Here is a 20,620-nt window from a genome sequence, read left to right on the forward strand (position 1 = left end):
GCGCCAGCCTGTTCGGTTGCCTGGCGCCGCTAAGTCACGTGACAGCCAGGATCGGCAATAGGTCGCTTTCACGTGACGTCTTCTTGCTACGTCGCCAAGGCGCGAAATTTAGATGGATGGCAGGAAGTGGAATAGTAGTGAGAATCTGCCGTCTGAAAAAATGCCCATGTTTTGTGTAGTTTACGGGTGCTATCATTCTGCCCTGTGTGTCAGACTGGAGAACCTGGCGGAGGTGTCTGAGAGGAGAATGCTGAGAAAGCTTCTCAGTATCATGGACAACCCCTCTCACCCCATGCACGCCTCCATGATGGGTCACCAGAGCACACACAGCAAAAGACTCGTAGCCTGCAAATGCAGAACCAAACACCACAGGAAATCCTTTCTACCTGTGGCAATAAGAGCGTACTGTATAACTCTCCCCCGTTCTGTAGGTGATCTTTTTCACCTTTTTCAGCATTTATGTCATTAGGTTCTAATTCAATACAATTCAGTACAATATTACTTGTCTGCTTTTTATTTACTCACCGGTACCTGCTATTGAATGTTTGTTTACATTCCCTCATCACAAGCTGCTATCTCATTTTATCCATGGCACAAACACTAAGTCACTTTTCATAACCACTTGCACTAATCATCTGCTGAGAGCCCGGGTATGAGCCCAGATCAGAAGCAGACAGCCGACAGCTCAGTACCGAAGCAGCCAGCTGACAACCCGTAATCTGAGGGCATCAGTGGAAATGGGACATTAAATGATCAAGGTAAATTATTGTACTAAGGTGTAACCAGCATTATTATTAAGTCCCCAGATAGATCACTCTGTTGTGCTTCTACCTCACATCCTTCTTTTTAAAAAAAAATTTACAGTCACTATCATCAGCCTTTGCAACCAGTAAGTATTCAATTGCGCAATATACCAGCAAGCAGTTCATTTGTTTGACCACTTGTGGTTATTTGGGGGTGGCAGCTGGGCAGGATCTCAGGCTCGTTCAGGTATTGCACATTTACAGGTATTTACAGGTATTGCACATTTACAGAATACACAACTAAATGGGGAAAAAAAATGAGTAGAAACGAGTAAGTAGTAACAAATATCTGTGGTGTCTATTTTCACTTATAATTCTGAGTTTAAAAGACTCCCTCTCGGTTGGTGTTACTGAGGGCTTCTTTCTGAAAACCAAAATTAAAACTAAAATTATGAAGCTCAGTAAAAACACAAAGTGAAATAAAAAGTGTCAAAAACCTATAAAATTAAACAGAAACAAAACTGAAAAGAAAAAAAGTAGGCATATTAAAACATACTCTAATTTAAAAAAATGAAATTAAAATTACCTTGGTGTCTATGATTTTTTTCAGCCAATCGACAGAGAAAGTGTTTTAAAGTCCCATCCCAAAGTACCGATTGAAGTACCAAAAAAGTACCCCAGTTGGTCTGGCAAATTCAGTAGTATCTCTTTAAGAGCGTAAGTAAATTGTGCTCACACGCTGACAAGATCAGCAGTTCTCCAGGACACACACACAAGATCAAAGCAGGCCCTAAAATATCAATCACAACCTTTGGTACAGTCTGTCACTTGGTTTTTTGGCGGAGATTAAATCATTTGTGATTGGATTCGGCTGTATAAAAGTTTTTTTTGTTAATCGAGCGAAAGCACAGTAGGTTGGAACAACAAAAAATATGGAGAATGTTGCGGAGTCTACACTGGTAATTGTCTGGAAGTCAATGGAAAAAGGAGAGTACTGAACCAAAAATGATGGTATCTGTTACTGTGTGAAAGTGCCCCCAGTTTGATAAATGAGGTTCCAGGATTGCAGAATCCTGTGAGGCCCATGGCCTTACAGAATTAAGGGCCTTGCTCAGAAGGGAAACCGCTACACTGACCACAGGACTTGAATCAGCACCTTCCAGTCACATTCGCAGCAACCTAAACCACTGTGTCAAACACAGGGTTGCCAAGTTGGTCATCTGGCTGGCGTGAGATTTCCAAAGCGAAACAAGCCTACACACACATTTACATCTATGTAACAGTTGTACTCCCTTGTAAATAGTCTGTAGCATTTGCAAACTACCCCAATGCTTTTGATGTAGCTAATACAGAATAATATAGATTTGCTGTTATATTTCTTGCATGAGAGTCTGAAAGTATGAGTCACGCCAGATGTGTGACAACCGGAAACCCTGCAAAGATCACTTCCAAGAAAGAGTAAAAGCACAAAAACAATGCTGTCATATGAGTCCAGTGAATGACGAACCTTCAGTTTAATTATTTAACTTGTAATGATGACATTGAGTTTTTAAGATTGAATTCATAGTGAACAATCACATACACATGCAACAACTATTGCAAGGAGTTTTTTTAGTTTTTTTAAAAAAAAAAGAAATTAATATACAGAAATCTGACCACCAAAATCGATACACACCAACAGACAAGGTGAGGGTGGGAAGGAATTCCCACATTTGTATCCGGTGTGTAGCAGCTCTACACATATCAGAGCTGACCTTGCGGAAGTCATCTGATATTGGTGGGAGCTGGAACACACTACCGGATGCACTGATCCAGAGCCAAAGTTGCTCAGTGGGTGAAGCCACTTGGAGGTCCAGTCCAAAGCTCTACAGTGGTGTTGGAGGCAGCTTTTCTTAGAGAGGTGGACAATCATGACTCCGGCAACAGAGCATGCCAGTGACACAGTCCCACAAAACTTGAGGCATTGTGTCGCCCAACACAAACTACATTATAGACTGCCCTTTCACTAACCTCATAATCAGGAACACCTCTGCAGTGATGATGCTGCTTAATCAACATGTTGATATGCCACATCACTGCAGTAGATGGATTATCAATACTTTTTTTTTTCTCCAAAAAATTAACTTACATTTTTATTCAAATTTGAAAAACACACCATCTGTGCATCTACCTAAAAAAATCCTGAATTATTTTTTTTGGAAACTAAATAAGAGCAAATCCAAATTTGTATTTTTGTTCAGTTACCATTAGTTACCAGTGGGCCTCTTCTAGCGGCTTATTTGGGTCAGTTATGGGGAGGGTTCTGGTGCCACTTCAGGGTAGAATAAGGCTGGGTGGGCTCTTCAAAAAAGGTCATAGGATGTTTGAGCTTGCAAGACAACTGCAAGATCAGACTCAGAAGTTCTTTATTTGCCAGGTACGTCAAGCATGCTAAAAGTAAAAGTTTCTAAAGATTGAAAAGTTTCAGGTGTACCATTAATCCAGGTAGCCAGTGGTATTTAGGAGGACAGAGACCGAACCAGCTTGCGTTATGGTAACCAAAGAAAATTCAGTGCAGAAAGTGCGAAATGAAAAGATATTACTTGGAAAATTATGGAGTTTCACACTTGATCAGCACTTCTATGTTATAAATGTACAAGATGTATACAGTTATAAAATATAGAGCTTTGTATTGATGGACAAAGTGATACTTCATGAACCATTTGTTATATTTTCTGACCCCAAAAAAAGGACACAAAGCATGCCCTAAAGCAAGAGTGTCAAACTGCAGTCCTGGGGGGCGGAGCCCTGCACATTTTTGGGTTTCCCCTCATTTAACACACCTGATTCAACTCCTTGTGTGAATTACCAAACAGCCCCTGAGCTGAATCATTTGTGGTGGAACAGGGAAAGAGCTAAGCTACACAGGGTACCGCCCCCCCCCAGGGCTGGAGTTTGACACCCCTGCCCTAAAGCAAACCAAGACCACTATCTAAGTCAAAAAAACAGCAAACGGTTCATGAAGCGTCATTTTGTCCACCACTAGTACCCTGGGACTGTTCTTATATGCAAGAGTTGTTGTTTCCTTATGAAAAAAATAAATGCTCTTTCATATTTTTGGAATGTAATTAATTACAACTATGTGTATTAAGGAACGAGTGTTATAAAAGGTACAAAGAAAGATGTAAAATTCTTAAATTTCATAAAAAATACATGATGTGCAAGAAAGCGATTAAAATACAGACAGATTGCACAGCATTCGTAGAAGGTATTTGGTTTGGTGGCAATTGCAGATTATTTTCATGGGTAGGGAAATGGAAAAATGAGGGGGACAATGGAAGAAGGAAGGGGAGGGCTGTCACTGACTTTTCAGATAAGTGAGAGAAAGTGAAAACCATAACAATTGTATCTATTACATCATGTTGTATGTGTGTTTACCCACTGGCACCTGGTGTGGGTGTTAAACCCAGCAACTCAACTGGCTTCACCACAGTTACAGGGCACATCAAATGCTCAGGGGTTTCCATAGGACGTCACACACTGACAATTTGTCTGTACTCAACCCAAGGGATTACATGTCAAATATGGAAACTGACTTAATGCTCAGCTTGTCCATGCTGAGGCATTTTGTTAACCAATATGAGTGTAAATGTCACTGCCATAATGCTGGAATTGCCCTGATGTGGCCAGCCAAATTACACACAAACTCTTACACTTCATTTCATATGCTGTACCCACATTTTGAATGTGCAAATCTAAAAAGGATTTAAAGAAGGAACAGTGGAAAAAGGTGCCAGTCCCCTGATTAACTCCAACATCCAACAAACTTAATCGTCAGACACCCATGTCACCGCCTCCAATGGCAAATTTATTCTGCTGCTGGCCAGGGGCCATCAAGGGACCGTCAAGGGGCCGTCAAGGGACCGTCAAGGGGCCAGCACCATAAAAACATTTAATTTCATTTGTGTCGGATTGCAAAGAAATTCAGAGTATCGCCCTTCCCGAATAGCTTTAGTTAGCTTATACGTAAGTTTTTGGTGAAGCCCGCTCAGAAAATGCTGCCCTGATCAATTAGCTATCTTGACCTTGCCACTAGACGGCAATGCTTCTGCCCTGCTATGTGGCTAACGACTCGCCCACTTTCGAAATGTCGAACGGCTTCATTAATACTTTTCATTTTGCTTTCCACTCACATCTGGGATCTTTAGCCAGCAAGTTACAAAATTCAGGACTGCCAAACCAGGCAGGTGAACACTTGCATTTCTCCAATGTGAGCGTGGTTGGGATGTGGCAGCCAGGTTGCCTACATCGATATATTTTGGTGGAAATTAATCAACCGTGTCCCCCACAGGCACTCCCACATTCCTTGGTTTGGGACGCTGCTCTTCAAAGTGCTCTCTGTGCACTGAGGATCAACTTACATTGATGATTTCATCAAAAACATCAAGAGTTCTGTTAAACCTGTACAACTGCAGTAAAAATATGCTATTCTATTAATAACTTAATTCAGATTTTTTTTTAGAATACATAGTACACCAATTTGTCAAAATAGTCTGGAAATGCCAAAATAATACTGTCTTACCTATTTCCATACTTATCCACGTTTGGAAAACGCCAAAATCAAATTCCACAGTTTTCCATACTGCGCAGGAACATTGTACGCTGAGTTTAAGCTGAAAGCCTGCACTCACACCAGCCTGGATCCCATTTATAACTGAGCTACTGTATGTGAACCGGGGAAGTCAGCCTCAAGAAACCTTGTCAAGCCAGTAAACCTGCATCGTATTACACCCCTCGAGCCATGAAGTACTTCCAGGCAGGGGCCCCCACGAGGGGGGAGAAAGGGGAAGACTTCCAGGGACACAGACACTACTGAGTATGAAAACAAAACGATCGATTTGCTGGGACCCCCCACTTGCCAATTATTTTTGTCAGGGTTGGGCTGACACTGAATATCAGGATCTTTGTACTGGATCGAATTGGATCAAAAAGAAAATCAGTGGTATCACCCATCCCTACTGCCCTCTGCTGGTCAGGGGGAATATCTTTGCTGTATATGTGCGCCAAGCCCAACCGTCTGCATCCACGGACAGATGTAATGCAGAAGGTACACAAGAGTCTGCGCACGGACCATAACAGCACACAGAAAAGTGAAGCATGAACTAGGCTTCAGATAGGTAGGCATTTTAAAATGTGTGTCCAGCTACACTTGTCTGTATGTTACATTTTACTGTCTGAACATAACGTATTAAAAGTGCCAACCTATGTATTTTGGGGCAAGATTAGCCTTGTGTCATTTGCTTCTGGTGATCTTTTAGCTCAGGGAAGTTTGGGAAACGTTTTATTACTTTTTCCAGTGTTCAGGGTTCGAACCCCATACCGGCTCTAGTTTCCCCCCACAACAGAAAAGACATGTAGAATGATGCTATTAGGCAATGAGTTGCCTGTAACGGTGACTAGAACACTGCCACCCAGTGGGCATTTGTGAAAAAACTTTGCATTATGTCATCATTTGCGGTTTGTTACAGTAGCCTAATCGAGTCCATATGCCGAGAAGTGAGAACCTGACACCTTCTTGAAATCACTCGTTATGACACGGAAATGTTAGTCTGGTTGTACTGAAGTCGTTCAGTTTTAAGTCAAAGGGAAAAACTGTGGCACCGCCTGTCACGGGCACGTGGGCGGGGTTTTTCTTATATCTGCCCTTGTCTAAGATGCTCAGCTCCAATTCACCGGGTTTTCCCGAAAAGAGAAAACGAGACGCGAGGAGAAGTGCCAGTGGACGACTTTTTATTGTTAGATAAATAAGTAAGTATTTTTGTATCTTATTTTTGCACGTCGCTTCCCAGAATCGCAGGAATGACAACATGCAACAAAAATTTACCTATCACTTATCCATCTCTGCTGCACGGTCCTTGCGATCTTAATACAGGTGTTATTAAGCGAACCATTTTCAACAAATCGCCAATCCGGTGTTTGGTCGGGGTTTCACGTTCAGTTGCGTTGGATGCTGCATTTTGAATAGTATCTCGAATTGTTATTATAAATGATTAAACTCTTTACGACTTTACAAAGCCGAGAGGCGTGATGTCGAAAGAAGCACGCTACTATGTTAACAGAAACGTGACTTTACTTAAGGTATCTTCCTGCCTAAGATGTTTTTATTAAAACTGAATGTTCTTATACGTGCTCTTCAAGTCAGAACAAAACGAATTTAGCGCCGAACACAGATTTAATGTTAAAGATCCAATCAACGCAAATCATACATACTCGCGCAACGTACTGCAATCTATAGTCTTCGCCTTAATATTTAATCTGCAATCTTTAGTGTTAAGAAATTTTATGTATCTCAAAATCACTGAATCATAAAGTGATTTCTAGCAGTTGATGGTTATGTCATTTTCTGTTTTCTTTGGCTATACACAGGAACAGTCAACGTTTGAAAAGATGGATCACACCTTTCAGCTAGAGAGTACCTTTGAATTAATGGATGGAACTTGTTTCCAGGGTAAGACACGGTGGTGTTCCGATGGTCTTCACACCCGTTATGAATTTGTAAAAATAGCTACATAAAATTAAAAATAGTACGTTTTGTTCCATACTACCAAAGCAGCGTTTCTCAATCACACGCTGCGCATCGGTTGAAAAATACTGCCCCAAAGTACCATGAAATGTTCCTAAAAATAATCTGCCAGAAAGCGACGTTTTGTGGTCTGTCGTGGGCCTAAGCCGCGGACGTCATGTGACATCTTGCGCTTATTTCCTCTTTAGTCCATAAAATGATTTTAAACCAGCGATGAGGTCTGCATGTACATTACGTAAGTAATTTACTGTTTGTATATCTAACGACGTCAGTGCGACAGCGTTCAAGACGTCTGTGGTGAAACAGCGTTTGAGCAAACAAATTTAGTTGTCTGACACAGATTGGGCAAATAATAATAATAACAATAATAATAATTTACATATAATCAGGCCACAAAATCAAATTATGTTTAAAGTAAGTTTTCGGGCTGTAAGTGTATTTGCTGAAAAAAAAAAACACAATTTAACATTAGAATATATACAAACAAGCAGTACTACAGTACAATTAAATGCAATAATAATTGGTGGTTAAAGGGGGTGTTCCACAAAGCAAGGTTTCTCAATTAGCTGAACTAACTTAAGCTAAAGCTTGTGATTGTCCAATAGAAACTCCTCTTGGACAATCCTGTCTTTTAGCTTAAGTTAACCCAGCTAACTGAGAAATCCTGCTTCGTGGAACATCCCCCAATTCTCCAAAAATTTACTGTCTTGGACGACTACAAAACTCCCAAAACTCTCTCTGGGGGGATACACCAGGCATTGCATGCTAATGCCGTTTTCTTTAGCCGAAGACTGTGGATTGGCATTTTTATAAAAAAAAAAAAAAAATTCAAACAGAGTGCGACAGAATCTGGCTAAACTGGCAGGATTAGTACACTGGAAAGAGAATGTGCTCGTGACTGTTTAGTTACAGGATGTTTTACGACATCTGTGCACAGGGATGATGGGTTGACAGTTTGACAGCATCAGAACACCCTGTAGTTAATATCTAAAACTAAATACCTAAAATCTAAGTTCTGGTATGTGTCGTAATGGGCTGCAACCACAGCCCACTGGAAACATTAAGCTGTTTCCTTTGTTCCACGCTGCTGTATGTCCCTTTGTGGGCTGTTATTTCCTTCCAAACAAACAGAGAATTCTTGTTAGACCACCTCTGAGTAGAATCAGGCTGGCAAAGATAAATAGCCCTTGCTGACATGTTGGCACATAATCCCCCTCAGATTTAATGGCAGTGACGCCCATGCACATAATCCCCCTCAGATTTAATAGCAGTGACGCCCATGCACATAATCCCCCTCAGATTTAATGGCAGTGATGCCCATGCACATAATCCCCCTCAGATTTAATGGCAGTGATGCCCATGCACATAATCCCCCTCAGATTTAATTGCAGTGACGCCCATGCACATAATACAATCACAATCCTTTTGAGAAAGATTTCTTTTTCCCCCTAAGCAACACAGAAGTTCTCTCCCACTAATTGCAGTTTTTCTCCCTCCTGACCTGCAGAAATTTATGAATGCGATGGTTTCACCTATTCAGAGAACACTCCGAAGCTCATTCAGAATACCAATCATCAGTACATGTGTTTGGATGGAAAACAGCTGGTCTATCAAGCCAGAACAAGGAGCAGAACCAGAGATGGTAAGGAGAGAATGAAATGCAATTGTATATGAAATTTATGGACTGACCACTGGCAATGTAGCTAACCCCTCCAAGGAACTCATGCTGCTTATTACCAAAAGTAATTAGACTAAGAATAAACATGTTTGATTTTAGGGGAAAACTGCTGCAAAAACTTCTGCCTTTCACAGCAAAAATCACTCTTTATAATTCTCTGATGTGGTAATTCTCTGTCATATTAATTTCTCTTCTCTCATACTTAATTGTGTAATTGATCCAAATGTATCCAATGGTTTCCAATGTTACAGATTTAGCAAAAATATATACAGTGGTACCTCGGTTCTCGAACTTAATCCATTCCGGACTCCGGATCGAATCCTAACAAGTTCGAGTTCTGATCGAATTTTTCCCATAAGAAATAATGGAAAACCAATTAATTGGTTCCCGGCCCCCCAAAATTACACCTAAATATGTTTTTTTTTACCATTTAAAAACAAATTGAACAGGTTAAAACAAGAAGAGCATTTTTTTCTTAATGGCTTCCAAAACGATAAAGATCTTTACCCCTGTCCTGTCCCGATCATCCGCTCCTTCCGTGTGCCACGCCCCCTTATTAACCTCGTGTGGGATCCCCATGTGATCAGCTGTTTCTGGTTGTTGTCATTAGTCCTCTGTATTAAGTCCGTGTTTCAGTTTGTTTCCCCAGTCCGGTCATTGAGTGCGTTCGACTTCCTTACAGCGCTGGCTTAAAGCAACGCTTTCTGATCCTGACAAAATGCATTACGGTTAGATGCATTGCGACCTCTCACCCAGCTGCACAAACTGGAACCGCCTCCGTGACGACACACCTTTGACCTTATTGGCTGAAGAGTTTAATTACACGCACAACGTTTGTATCCCAGGCAGTTCCGATGCGTAATCTGCTATTTCTCCGGAATATCACGTAAAGCAGTGAGAACTGGTTTTCAGTTAATTTACCTGGTAAAATAAAGTTTAAATAAATTACATAAATGCTCTAATAGTACACGTAAGTTAGTGTTTTATTTATTATTAGTTACTGTAATGTTGCGCTGCTTTATTTGGTTAATCGTCCAGCCTGTGAAGAAGGCATTCAAGTAAGAATTGCATTGTAGTATGACTCATTTCCTGGCGCATATACAATTTATATTAGGTCAGCGTTCACGGTTCGACTTCTGATATTCAGATCGAGTTCTAGGTCAAACTGGTTTGTTCGACTTTCAAGAAATTCGAGTTCTAGTGAGTTCGACAACCGAGGTACCACTATGTGTGTGTGTATATATATGTGTGTGTATATATGTATGTATATATGTGTATATATATGTATGTACAGTATATATGTGTATGTATGTATGTATGTATATATATATATGTGTGTGTGTGTGTGTGTGTGTGTGTGTGTGTGTGTGTGTGTGTGTGTATATATATATATATATATATATATATATATATATATATATATATATATATATATAGAGCAGCTGGATAGCTCAACAGGTAAGACACCTGACTTCCACGTTGGGGACAAATACCAACATCCAGTGTGGGCCCTTTGGCACGACCCTTGGCGCTATTTGCCTACCTCATATAATGATGAGAGCAACCAAAACATACGAGATGCCGGCTCAGACGTCGCCCGGTCAAACAAGGTCTGTGTCAGGTGCTGGGGAACCTGTGCACGGCCTGGATTGATTACAAGAAAGCCTATGACTCAATGCCGCACTCATGGATCATTGAATGCTTGGAGCTGTACAACATCAACAGGACTCTAAGAGCCTTCATTGCAAATTCGATGGGGATGTGGAAAACCTCCCTTGAGGCCAACTGCACAAGTCTCAAACAAATGTGGCATATACCAAGGAGACGCCCTGTGCCCATCTTGCCCATGCCAGGATCTGCCACTGGCTGTGATTAAACGGCAGAGCTTCTGCCCGCCATGTGGCTGACTACTCTCCCATGTTTGAAACGTCGAACAACCTCATATATACCATCCCTGTCCATCTGGTGTCCTTTGCCAGCCAGTTACACCACTTGGGATTGCCGAGCCAAGCAGGGGACAACTTGCTAGGGACGACCCTATTGTAAGTGCTGTTAGTTGCAAGGCAGCCTACATCAATATTTGTTGTTCTTACTATGTATTGGAACCATGTAGCGACTGAGTTGGTAGAACGAACGACTTGCACTTCCAGGACTGAGTCCTATCTAGGTTGAGTGCAATCCTGTACTGGATAAATGGTTGGAAGATGGGTGTTATAACTTGTAATATTTACATCGCCTTTCATTAGGGATAGACTGTTGAAATGCCAATTGAATTAAACAGCTGATAGGCATCAGACAAACAACTAAGCCAAGGGAAATCAAAAACAGTTTTCTAAAGCATTACCAAGGCCTTTGCACAGACTTGATTGTAGCATTGGTAAACGATAAGTATATGCGTTTTCAACAGCAACTAAGGTTAAAATTCCATTGTGCTACATCTGTAGGAAGGGGAAATCGGCCTGCGATCCTTGGAATTGGTCAGAATGATTAGTTCCTCTCTTTCCTGCTACTCCACTGCAACATTTCCAGAATGATACATTAACTCTTACACACTCCTGCAATAATTATGTTACTATGAGAAGTCACCTGACATATGCCTTAGGGGTCAACTTGACCCCAGGGTAGGTGTGAAAAAGCACATTTAACACAACCACAGTAGACCAAAGTGTTGTGCAAATTATAGAAATATACAGAAGATAAATACATATAGAGTGGACAAAGTTAGAATGAATACAAAACAGTCTCATGCTACATTAGAAGTCAAGGAGAAAAAAAAATGGATATTTAACCTGGATTTAAAAGCGATCATAGTTAACATGAATGCCTGGAGTGATTCTACTCCGTTGGGCCCTTGAGCAAGCCCTTAACCTGCAATTGCTTCATCCTGGGCATGACGTTAATCTATTACTTTATGTTTATATTATGTTTAATATCTTTAATGCATGGTCTCTATTCAGATGTAGCTGACTTGCTTTGGATTTTCATATTAATTCTGTCTGAAATAACGTGTTGGGAACAGCATAAATAAAACTGACTTGGCTGTTTGTTTGTTTTTAAGCAGACTGCAGATTCATCCTTCACACATATAAGGGCAGCACCTCAGATAATGGGCGACCAGTCATGCTACAGATCCGGCTTGAAGAAAGAAACTTTACTGTGTGCTGTGGACAGCAGGATAAGATTGTGTATGTTAAAGAGGTAAGCTGTTCAGAAAATGTTCATTAAGTAGATTAGAACTATAATATAGGTTGACAGCTATTGATATACAGGGGTATTAAAAGTCAGAGCTACAGCAAAAGGTACATTGAAAAAGGACCAAAGATCATTATCAGAATTATATGCATAATAATACAAAATATCTAATCAAAGTGTAACGTTCCCTAAGTCAACAACTGACAAGTCAGCCCTTGGTGGGAAAAAAGCAGATTTAGGGGGTGAAAAAGGGAAGTCTCACTCACACATAAAAGGGCAAAGGGCTTTACGCAGAAATACGACTTCTCCGTTAGAACAGTTATTAAAACATTTTCGAGCAGCAGACTAAAAATTTAAATGTATCACAGTTCCACAGAATTCCTCTGTCCTAAGGGGATACAGATGCTGCTGTCCCGACCCAATCTTTCAAGTCCAAAGGTCAAAAAAAAACCAGCTGTGAGAAAGTGGATCTCACAGGGTGCATAACAGAGGTGGAGATTTCAGGCCTAGACAGTACAAATCCAGACCAAGATTTTGTTTCAACCAACCTGTTGAGTGCTCTGTGACTGTGACTCTTTATACTCAACTGTCTTTGTTAACGGCTATATAGCAAATCATGTTTCTTCTTTCTTTCTTATGCGCGTGATAAGGACTACCCGGTCCCACACTCCTTTGAAGACCGCAGCCATGATGCCCTGTTTCTCCTGAAGGAGATTAAAGGCCGGCCTGACCTGAAATGTCTGGAATCTGGCAGGTGGCCAATGTACTACATGAGCTTCAATGATCCATACTCTGTCAGTGACTCGGGCAACGGTGAGGTGGACAGCCTTGGGTGGCCCACTGCTGCATTGATGGACATGAGAAATGGCGTGAACGAGAAGACCAACTTGATGTTCATCAGTGTTTAAATTCTTTGAGGTTTGAAATAAGCTATGTTCATGAGAGGTAGAAAATCAGGACTTGAAACAAATATTAACAGCCACATTAACCAGCTGTTCATTTTTATTGAAAATGATAAACAGTGGAGTGGGAGATACTTTGGCCTTTGCTTCACTTCTAGCTTGGTGGAGAACTTTGTAACACTGCAAATTGGTAGACCTGCCTAACGCCTTCCACTGGATCAAGACTGTTTTACTTTTCAAACTGGAAAAAGTTAAATCTACCCTGAGAAGAACTATACATGTATTTTATACAATGTAGGACCCGATACAGATTTCTTTTGGGAATTCAGTTATTTATCATTCAGATTAAGCTGTTAACTTGGTCTATTGTATGATTTTTGTAGATATTCTACAAAACCATCATTCTACATTCTCATTTTATTATTATTATTTTTTATTTCTTTTTTCTTCTTTTATGGAGTTGGGGGGATATTCTGGGGAGATAAAGAATATATACTAAAAGGGGGGTGAATGTTTATTCTGTTTGTGTTGTTTACCTGTTCTTTTGAATAAAAATATTCAGAGAATATCTATGCATGTGCATCTATATAAATATCTATCTATGCATGTGCGGTACTGGCTGTTTGATGATGTTACGGTTTACACCTTAATTTCCATTTTGATGTTGATACTAGGCATGGTGTCTTGCATTAGACAGGGAAAATGCACAAACTCTACACACACACACAGAGCTGGGGGGTGGGATTCGAACTCACAATTTAGGAGACGTGATACGAGAAAAATAAACTGGCCCAATAAACATATGGGCAAAAAGTTGGGTTCTTCATTGTATAAAATGATTTGAACACACTTCAAATGAAATAAATCAGAAACAGTCCCTGACTGTGAGAAAAGTGATAGGTCACATGGAATAGATTATTAAGCACTGTCCATTCATCTTCTACACCTGCCTGTCCAGTGCAGGTCCCAGGGGTTCGTAGTCTATCCTGGAAACAATGGACACATGGCAGGTTATAACCCAGGATGGGGCGCCAACCCATCGCAGGGCACACGCACACACTCATGGACAACCTAGCGACTCCAATTCACCTTGGCATGTTTTGGGACTATGGCGGAAACCGGAGAACCCAGAGGGACCAGTGTTTCATTTTCATTGTCCAACCCCTATAGATAAAGGTGGCCTTACCTTTGTATATAGTGTGGGCACTAAATCAACCCTCTCGATTGGGGGGTGCAGTCTCTTCGAGTCTGGATACTCACAAAACCAATATTATGATCTGTGTGGTGGGGGTTTTCCCGGAGAAAACCAATCAACACCTCAGAAGAGGAAGTTGGGGAAGGGCTGACCAACTTTAGGGATATTGTTCAGCACGGGCGCAGATGGTGGGGGAGACGGGAAGGACACCTCCCCTCCCCCCAACCCCAGTTATATAGGGACCCTGATGTGCTCCCATTGTCTCCCTTTATCTTGTTTGTAGATAGAGTAAAATCCACACATAGCTATTAGTTTATACAAGACTTTTCACTTACACAATGACCTACCGATTTAACGAAGGATAACTCAAACATAGATGCCACTTTCTAAAACATTTTATTCAAAAACATCTATACTTGCTGTTGCTTATGCTATTGTCCAATAGACCATGTCTGGGTTACTGCCAGCTCCATAGCAAGATAACACTGCAATATTGTATGTATGTCGGTCAGTGTCAATCAAAATGCTTAGTATATTAAATCATGCCAAATCACTCATCAAGAATGGCTGGACTTCGAAAATCTCTCCTGCTCCCCTGATGTTTAGTAATGGAAAGAACACAATGAGGAACTGCTCAACCAATTGGATATGTGCACTCACCAGGAAACATCTGGTGGATCAGAGTCCCTGACTTAGGATTCAGAAGGAACAATGTTGATTCCAGCCTGGCTGTGGAACAACAGACCAACTCTTCTATCTCATACAGCTGTGTCAGGAATCATGGAAACTTGGCAAATGCTTATGATGGCACAAATTGTGGGAAGCACTACAGAAATATGGGCAATTGAGGCTGTTACTGCGTGCTGATTAGTCTCTGCATGAATGTGGCAAGAGATATTTGACACAAAATCCAAATTCTTTAGAGTATTCATTGGCCTCTGGCAAGACTTTCCATTTTGATGGGCAGGTTATCAAGGTGCAACTGTGACTGGAAGGGGGTTTGTATGGAGGGATAGAGGTGACATTCCTGCTATTTGGAAAAAATGTTACGCTTCAGGCTTCATCCAGCCAAGATCTCCAGCACACGAGTGGTTTGATATCAAGTGTACAACGAAGGGATAAGACTCCAAATGAGAAGCCACGGTGCTCTCTCCAGCTCAGAAAAGAGTGGATTGCGCCTTTCAGGTAGGAAGGAGTCTACCCTAAGCAAAGGAGATTCAGTACCCCAGGATCTTGGTCAATTAGAGACAATGTGAGGTTGGCAGGTGCACTAGGTCAGTGGATGCAGTTTTGAGGTAAATGAACAAGTCACTGAAACAGAAGATGGTTGAACAACATTTCTGATTTTCTAGTCAATCTATAAACCTATCTCCACCTATGGTATTGAGCCATGGTGAAAGACCAAAAAAATCAAGGTTCTCAGTACAAAGAGCCAAAAGTAAAGTGTCTCAGCTGATTGCCAGGTTCACTCTCCACAACAAGGTGAGGAGCTGGAGATCTGGAGGGACCTGAAAATAGAGTTGCTGCTTCGTTGAATCAAGAGGAGCCAGACAAGATGTTCTGAGCACTTTATGAGAATGTCACATATTTGTTGTTCTGTTCTGGGTATGTCCCACTGGGCGAAGGCCCCAGGGCAGACCTCGGACATGCCGAAGGCACTATATCTCTGAGCAGGCTTGGAAACATCTAGTGATGTCACAGAATGAGTTACAGCTTGTGATCTCCATACAGGAAGTGTAGTTTGAGCTGTTCGCATACTGCCACTATGACCATCACCAGGGAAAGTGTATTTGCATCAGCATTCTTGACAATAACACTTACTTGTTGGCTTGTCTCTGTACGCCTGGGGGGTATTCTACAAAGCAGAGTTTTTCAGTTACCTGGTTTAACTTAAGCTAGAAGTCATGAATCCCCAATAGGAATGGCCCTTACCTAAACTCTTATTGGACAATTATGACTTCTAGCTTAAGCTAACCCAGCAAACTGAGAAATTCTGCTTCACTACCTTTTTTGTCAGGGTTGTTGAGCTCACACAAATATGAACTTCTGCAGAGTGGTGAAAAGTGGAACATGTCCACAGGATTGGAAACAGTAACCTTATGTGAAGACAGCGCTACAGGATATGCGTACAGGGAGTAAACTGCAGTACAGCATACAGCTGGTACCCCACCCAAAAAAACAAAGGACTTAAGGATTTACTCACCGGTTAAGCGAAGAAAGGCGACTCTTTGAATTCTAACAGCTGAAAGGGAAAGATATCAGACAGCAAAAAGGTTAATCATGATTTGCTCCCTGTGTGGAAGGAAGTGGGTTTGTGGTTTATAACATTTTATCGTTTCCCAGAGTTCTTTAGAAAGTCCAGTGCACATATGTTCCTTCAATCTAGATTTCTTCAGAATTACCCTGGTAATTAAGTTGAATTTCAGCAAAAAAGTAAGGTGAAAATGATGCTCAGGTCTGACTGTTGTAATTTAAGCCAATTTTTCCCAAGATGAAGGTATGATTTCTTGTACTCTATGTATACAGGTTCTTTTCAGAATATCACTGCAACATTTATTACTTTTAAGATTGATTACCTCAGGTATAAGAACATAAGAAATTTACAAACGAGAGGAGGCCATTCGGCCCATCAAGCTCGTTTGGGGAGAACTTAACTAATAGCTCAGAGTTGTTAAAATCTTATCTAGCTCTGATTTAAAGGAACCCAGGGTTTTAGCTTCCACTACACTAGCAGGAAGACTATTCCATACTCTAACTACACGCTGTGTAAAGAAGTGCTTCCTCAAATTTGATAAGAACATGAGGATAATATTGAAAGGACAGGAAGCCAAGCATGCTGAGAAAAATGAAACTGGATAAGAATTTTGTTGTCAGACTTTAGATTAAACAGGGTGGGCCAAAAGTAGGTACCGTAAAACCTCAGATTGCGAGCATAATTCATTCCAGAAACATGGTCGTAATCCAAAGCACTCGTACATCAAAGCGAATTTTCCTATCAGAAATAATGGAAACTCAGGTGATTTATGGATGGGTTTATGAATGGCTTATAATCTGGTTATTAATTAGGTTGTAACACTTTGTAAATTAATAGACAATTTTAAACAAGTTACACTTTTCTTTTTATGAATGAGTTAATACCACTTACAAGCGACAAAAGGGAACCTTATTGTAAAGTGGTATCTAAATATCTGTAATGAAAGAGGTCTGAGATCTTAACACAGACATATCAGATTTAATGAATCATAAACCAAGATACACGCAAATCCCACAAATAATCCATAAGAATACAAACACCAAACCACCCTATACATCAAAAGCAAGGCGAGTCCTTACATCAGCTGCCAGCTAATTAAGAGATATATTACTTTTCAATATTCAGACAAGCCTGAACACTTGTCTGTTTGGGCATACTTCCAATGGATGTTCACTGGAGGCAGGTGTGATTTCCTTTTTGAATAAGCTTTGTATGTCAGACTAAATTACTTCTTGTGTGTCTGTGCTGTAAGATTCACACTCAAAGCTAATGCTCGGAGAGCTTGCAGAAGGCCTTCCATATTAGCTGACCTGACACTCAATAAGCCTGTCCGATTCAGTTCCAGGTCAGACCTGTTCTGTGTCTCTTTATTATGCAAGACTTCTAGTTATCCTCTGGGATGGAAATCTAAAAATTTATATATATATATATATATATATATATATATATATATATATATATATATATATATATATATATATATATATATATATATTATATATATACACACATACAGTCATGTGAAAAAATTAGGACACCCCATTAAATATTTAGTTCTTTATTAAGAAATATCGATGTCACACCCCGCTCCGTCCGATCCTAATGTGTGCCACGCCCACCTCGTTACCTCGTGTTCAGCCCTGATTGTGATCACCTGTGTCCTGTTATGTCTGGCTAGTCTTTTGTATTTAGTCCCTGTCTGAGTTAGTCTTCCCAGATTAGTCATTGATGTTCGACTGTATTTGACTCTTCCTGCCGGCCCCTGGAAGATGGGCTCCCCCTTTGAGTCTGGTCCCTCCCAAGGTTTCTTCCTTCTAGGGAGTTTCTCCTTGCCACTGTCGCCTAGGCTTTCTCACTGGGGGCTTTGGGTGGGGATGCTGTAAAGCGCTTTGGGACAATGTAATGTTGTGATAATGCGCTATACAAAAATAAATTTGTTGTTGTTGTTGTTCGCTGTCGTGTTTCCCTGGTCCTGTCCATCTTTAATAAATCCCCGATTTTACCCTGCTTCCTGGCTCCGATCGCCTGCTTTCTGGCTCGCTTGCCCCGCGATACCAGTATTGAATATTCTTTCAAATTTTATCTGTAGATAGAGCTGATGTAATTGCATCAGCTATGCAAAAACTAGAAACATTCACTTATTTAATGAAGGAAATTAACTAAGATGCCAATTCCTACTGAGGAAAAAGTTAGGACACCCTGTGCCTTAATAGCTAGTATTTCCCCCTTTAGCTGAAATAACCTAAATGAGACGTTTCCTATAACCATCTATCAATCTCTGACATCGACTGGCAGGAAGTTTTCCCCTCTCTCTAATGCAGAATTCCTTACGCTGTGTGATGTTTGAAGGGTGTCCTGCATGCACTTCCGCTTCAAATCACCACACAGCATCTCAATAGGATTCAGATCCGGGCTTTGATTTGACCATTCCAGAACTCTCCATTTATTCTTGTAAGCCATTCCTTGGTAGATTTACTGGAAAGTTTTGGGTCATTCTCATTTGCATGGTCCACCCCCACTTCAGCTTCAACATCTGGACAGATGTTTTCACATTTTTCAACAATCGAGAGCAAACCAAACTAAATGCCTGTGGTTTAAATGAGACAGACTCCACCAAAACGCTCTGTAATGATGTTCTGATCATTTTCCCCGGATATGGTGCACCTGAATCTAATTCTAGGAATTTTAAATTGTGATGAATGTGAGGGTATATATACACATACACACACACACACTTATTTTTTTTCGCCAATACAAGCCTAAGCACTCCTCAAGGTTAGACACAGAGTGCAAAGGATAAACATGGAGTGCTGTGACAGATGACCTGGCCCCCACAATGCCCCCCACCTAAACCCTAGCTGGTTTGGGATAAGTCCGATTGAAGAGTAAGAGCAAGGCAGCCAACTTGTGCAAAGAACTTGTGGGAACTCCTTCAGGGCTGTTGGAGAAACTTTCCAGGTGGCTTCACCTGCAGTGTCATCAGCAGAACGTTTAGTGTGGGATCGCCGTCAGGGCCTAGTTACACAAGGTAGCCAAAGTACTGTAAATGAGCCCCGCACAACAATACATCATTATAATTATTCAGGTTACTTTCACGTGGGCCATCCTGTATTTTGGGTTTTTGCGGGTTGGGGGGGGGGGGTCTATTCTATGCTTCCACCAAAATACATATTTTGTCTTTCTTATTTTGACATGGGGTGGCACATCTGGAAGCTGACTGGAAGAATGTCAATATGCAATGCTATCATTGAAACAAAAAGGGGGAGGGGGGGGGGGGGGCGTTATTTTGAAAAGTTGAAAATTTCAGAAATTTTTAGAAGAGTTAAAAATTTCAGAAATTTTTTAACACTTCTCGATCATTGCAACATTTGATATGTATAATCAGCCTACTTCATTGCCTCAAGGTGTTTTACTATAAGGTGAATAAGAGCTAAAATAGATATAAATGCATTAAAAGCAGGTGCTTTCCAACCTTTGACTAGTACTTCATATATAAACTTAGGGCACGTCAATATGGAGGGCTAAGAGTGCCAAAATTAAATAAATAAATACACCAATAATTAATTAATTGTGTCATGAATTGTTTAAAATGGGAAATATAAAGATAAATTATTACTTAAATGTGTCATGAATTACTTAAAATGGGAAATAAAAATATCGTTAATTAAATGTGCCATGAATTATATCTACCATTAAAAATAAAATCATTATTAATTAATTACATGTGTCATTTACAATAATTTCACTATTTATTTAATTTTGGCACTTTCACCACATCATGAATTAATTTTATCTGTCAGTGTGACCCATCAAAGTCAGTAGGCGGGTCACTGCGGGTCGTCAACCGAGAGTAACATCTGATTGGTTACCCTGTACAGCAAGTCAAAACAAATAGATCCCAGATAATGGATCGGTACGGGACCCGTCAACATACTCCGAGACAATAGATGGCAGTATTTGTTTTTACATTGCTACCTATAATAAAGAAGAAGAAGAATTTCGCAACGGCCTTAATTGAGCGATATAGGTAGGGGTGTCACTACCGAAAATGTAACTTCCGCTACTACGCATGCGCACGCTTGCGACTTCTGGAA

General features: G+C 40.7%; 1 protein-coding gene across 2 annotated transcripts in view; it reads right to left on the reverse strand.

Moving 5' to 3' along the window:
- The window catches only part of bco2a (beta-carotene oxygenase 2a), a 37,449-nt gene that overhangs the window by 14,731 nt on the left and 2,098 nt on the right, over window positions 1-20,620 (reverse strand). Inside the window, exon 2 of one of the 2 annotated variants that reach the window (XM_023816287.2) lies at window positions 16,476-16,514. In XM_023816287.2, the coding sequence (XP_023672055.1) occupies window positions 16,476-16,514 (39 nt within the window). Of the gene's footprint in view, window positions 1-5,304; window positions 5,461-16,475; window positions 16,515-20,620 lie in introns of those variants that run through there. The other variant, XM_023816288.2, reaches the window with a different exon arrangement.

This window comes from Paramormyrops kingsleyae, chromosome 18 (genome assembly GCF_048594095.1).
Source record: "Paramormyrops kingsleyae isolate MSU_618 chromosome 18, PKINGS_0.4, whole genome shotgun sequence".
NCBI lineage: Eukaryota > Metazoa > Chordata > Actinopteri > Osteoglossiformes > Mormyridae > Paramormyrops > Paramormyrops kingsleyae.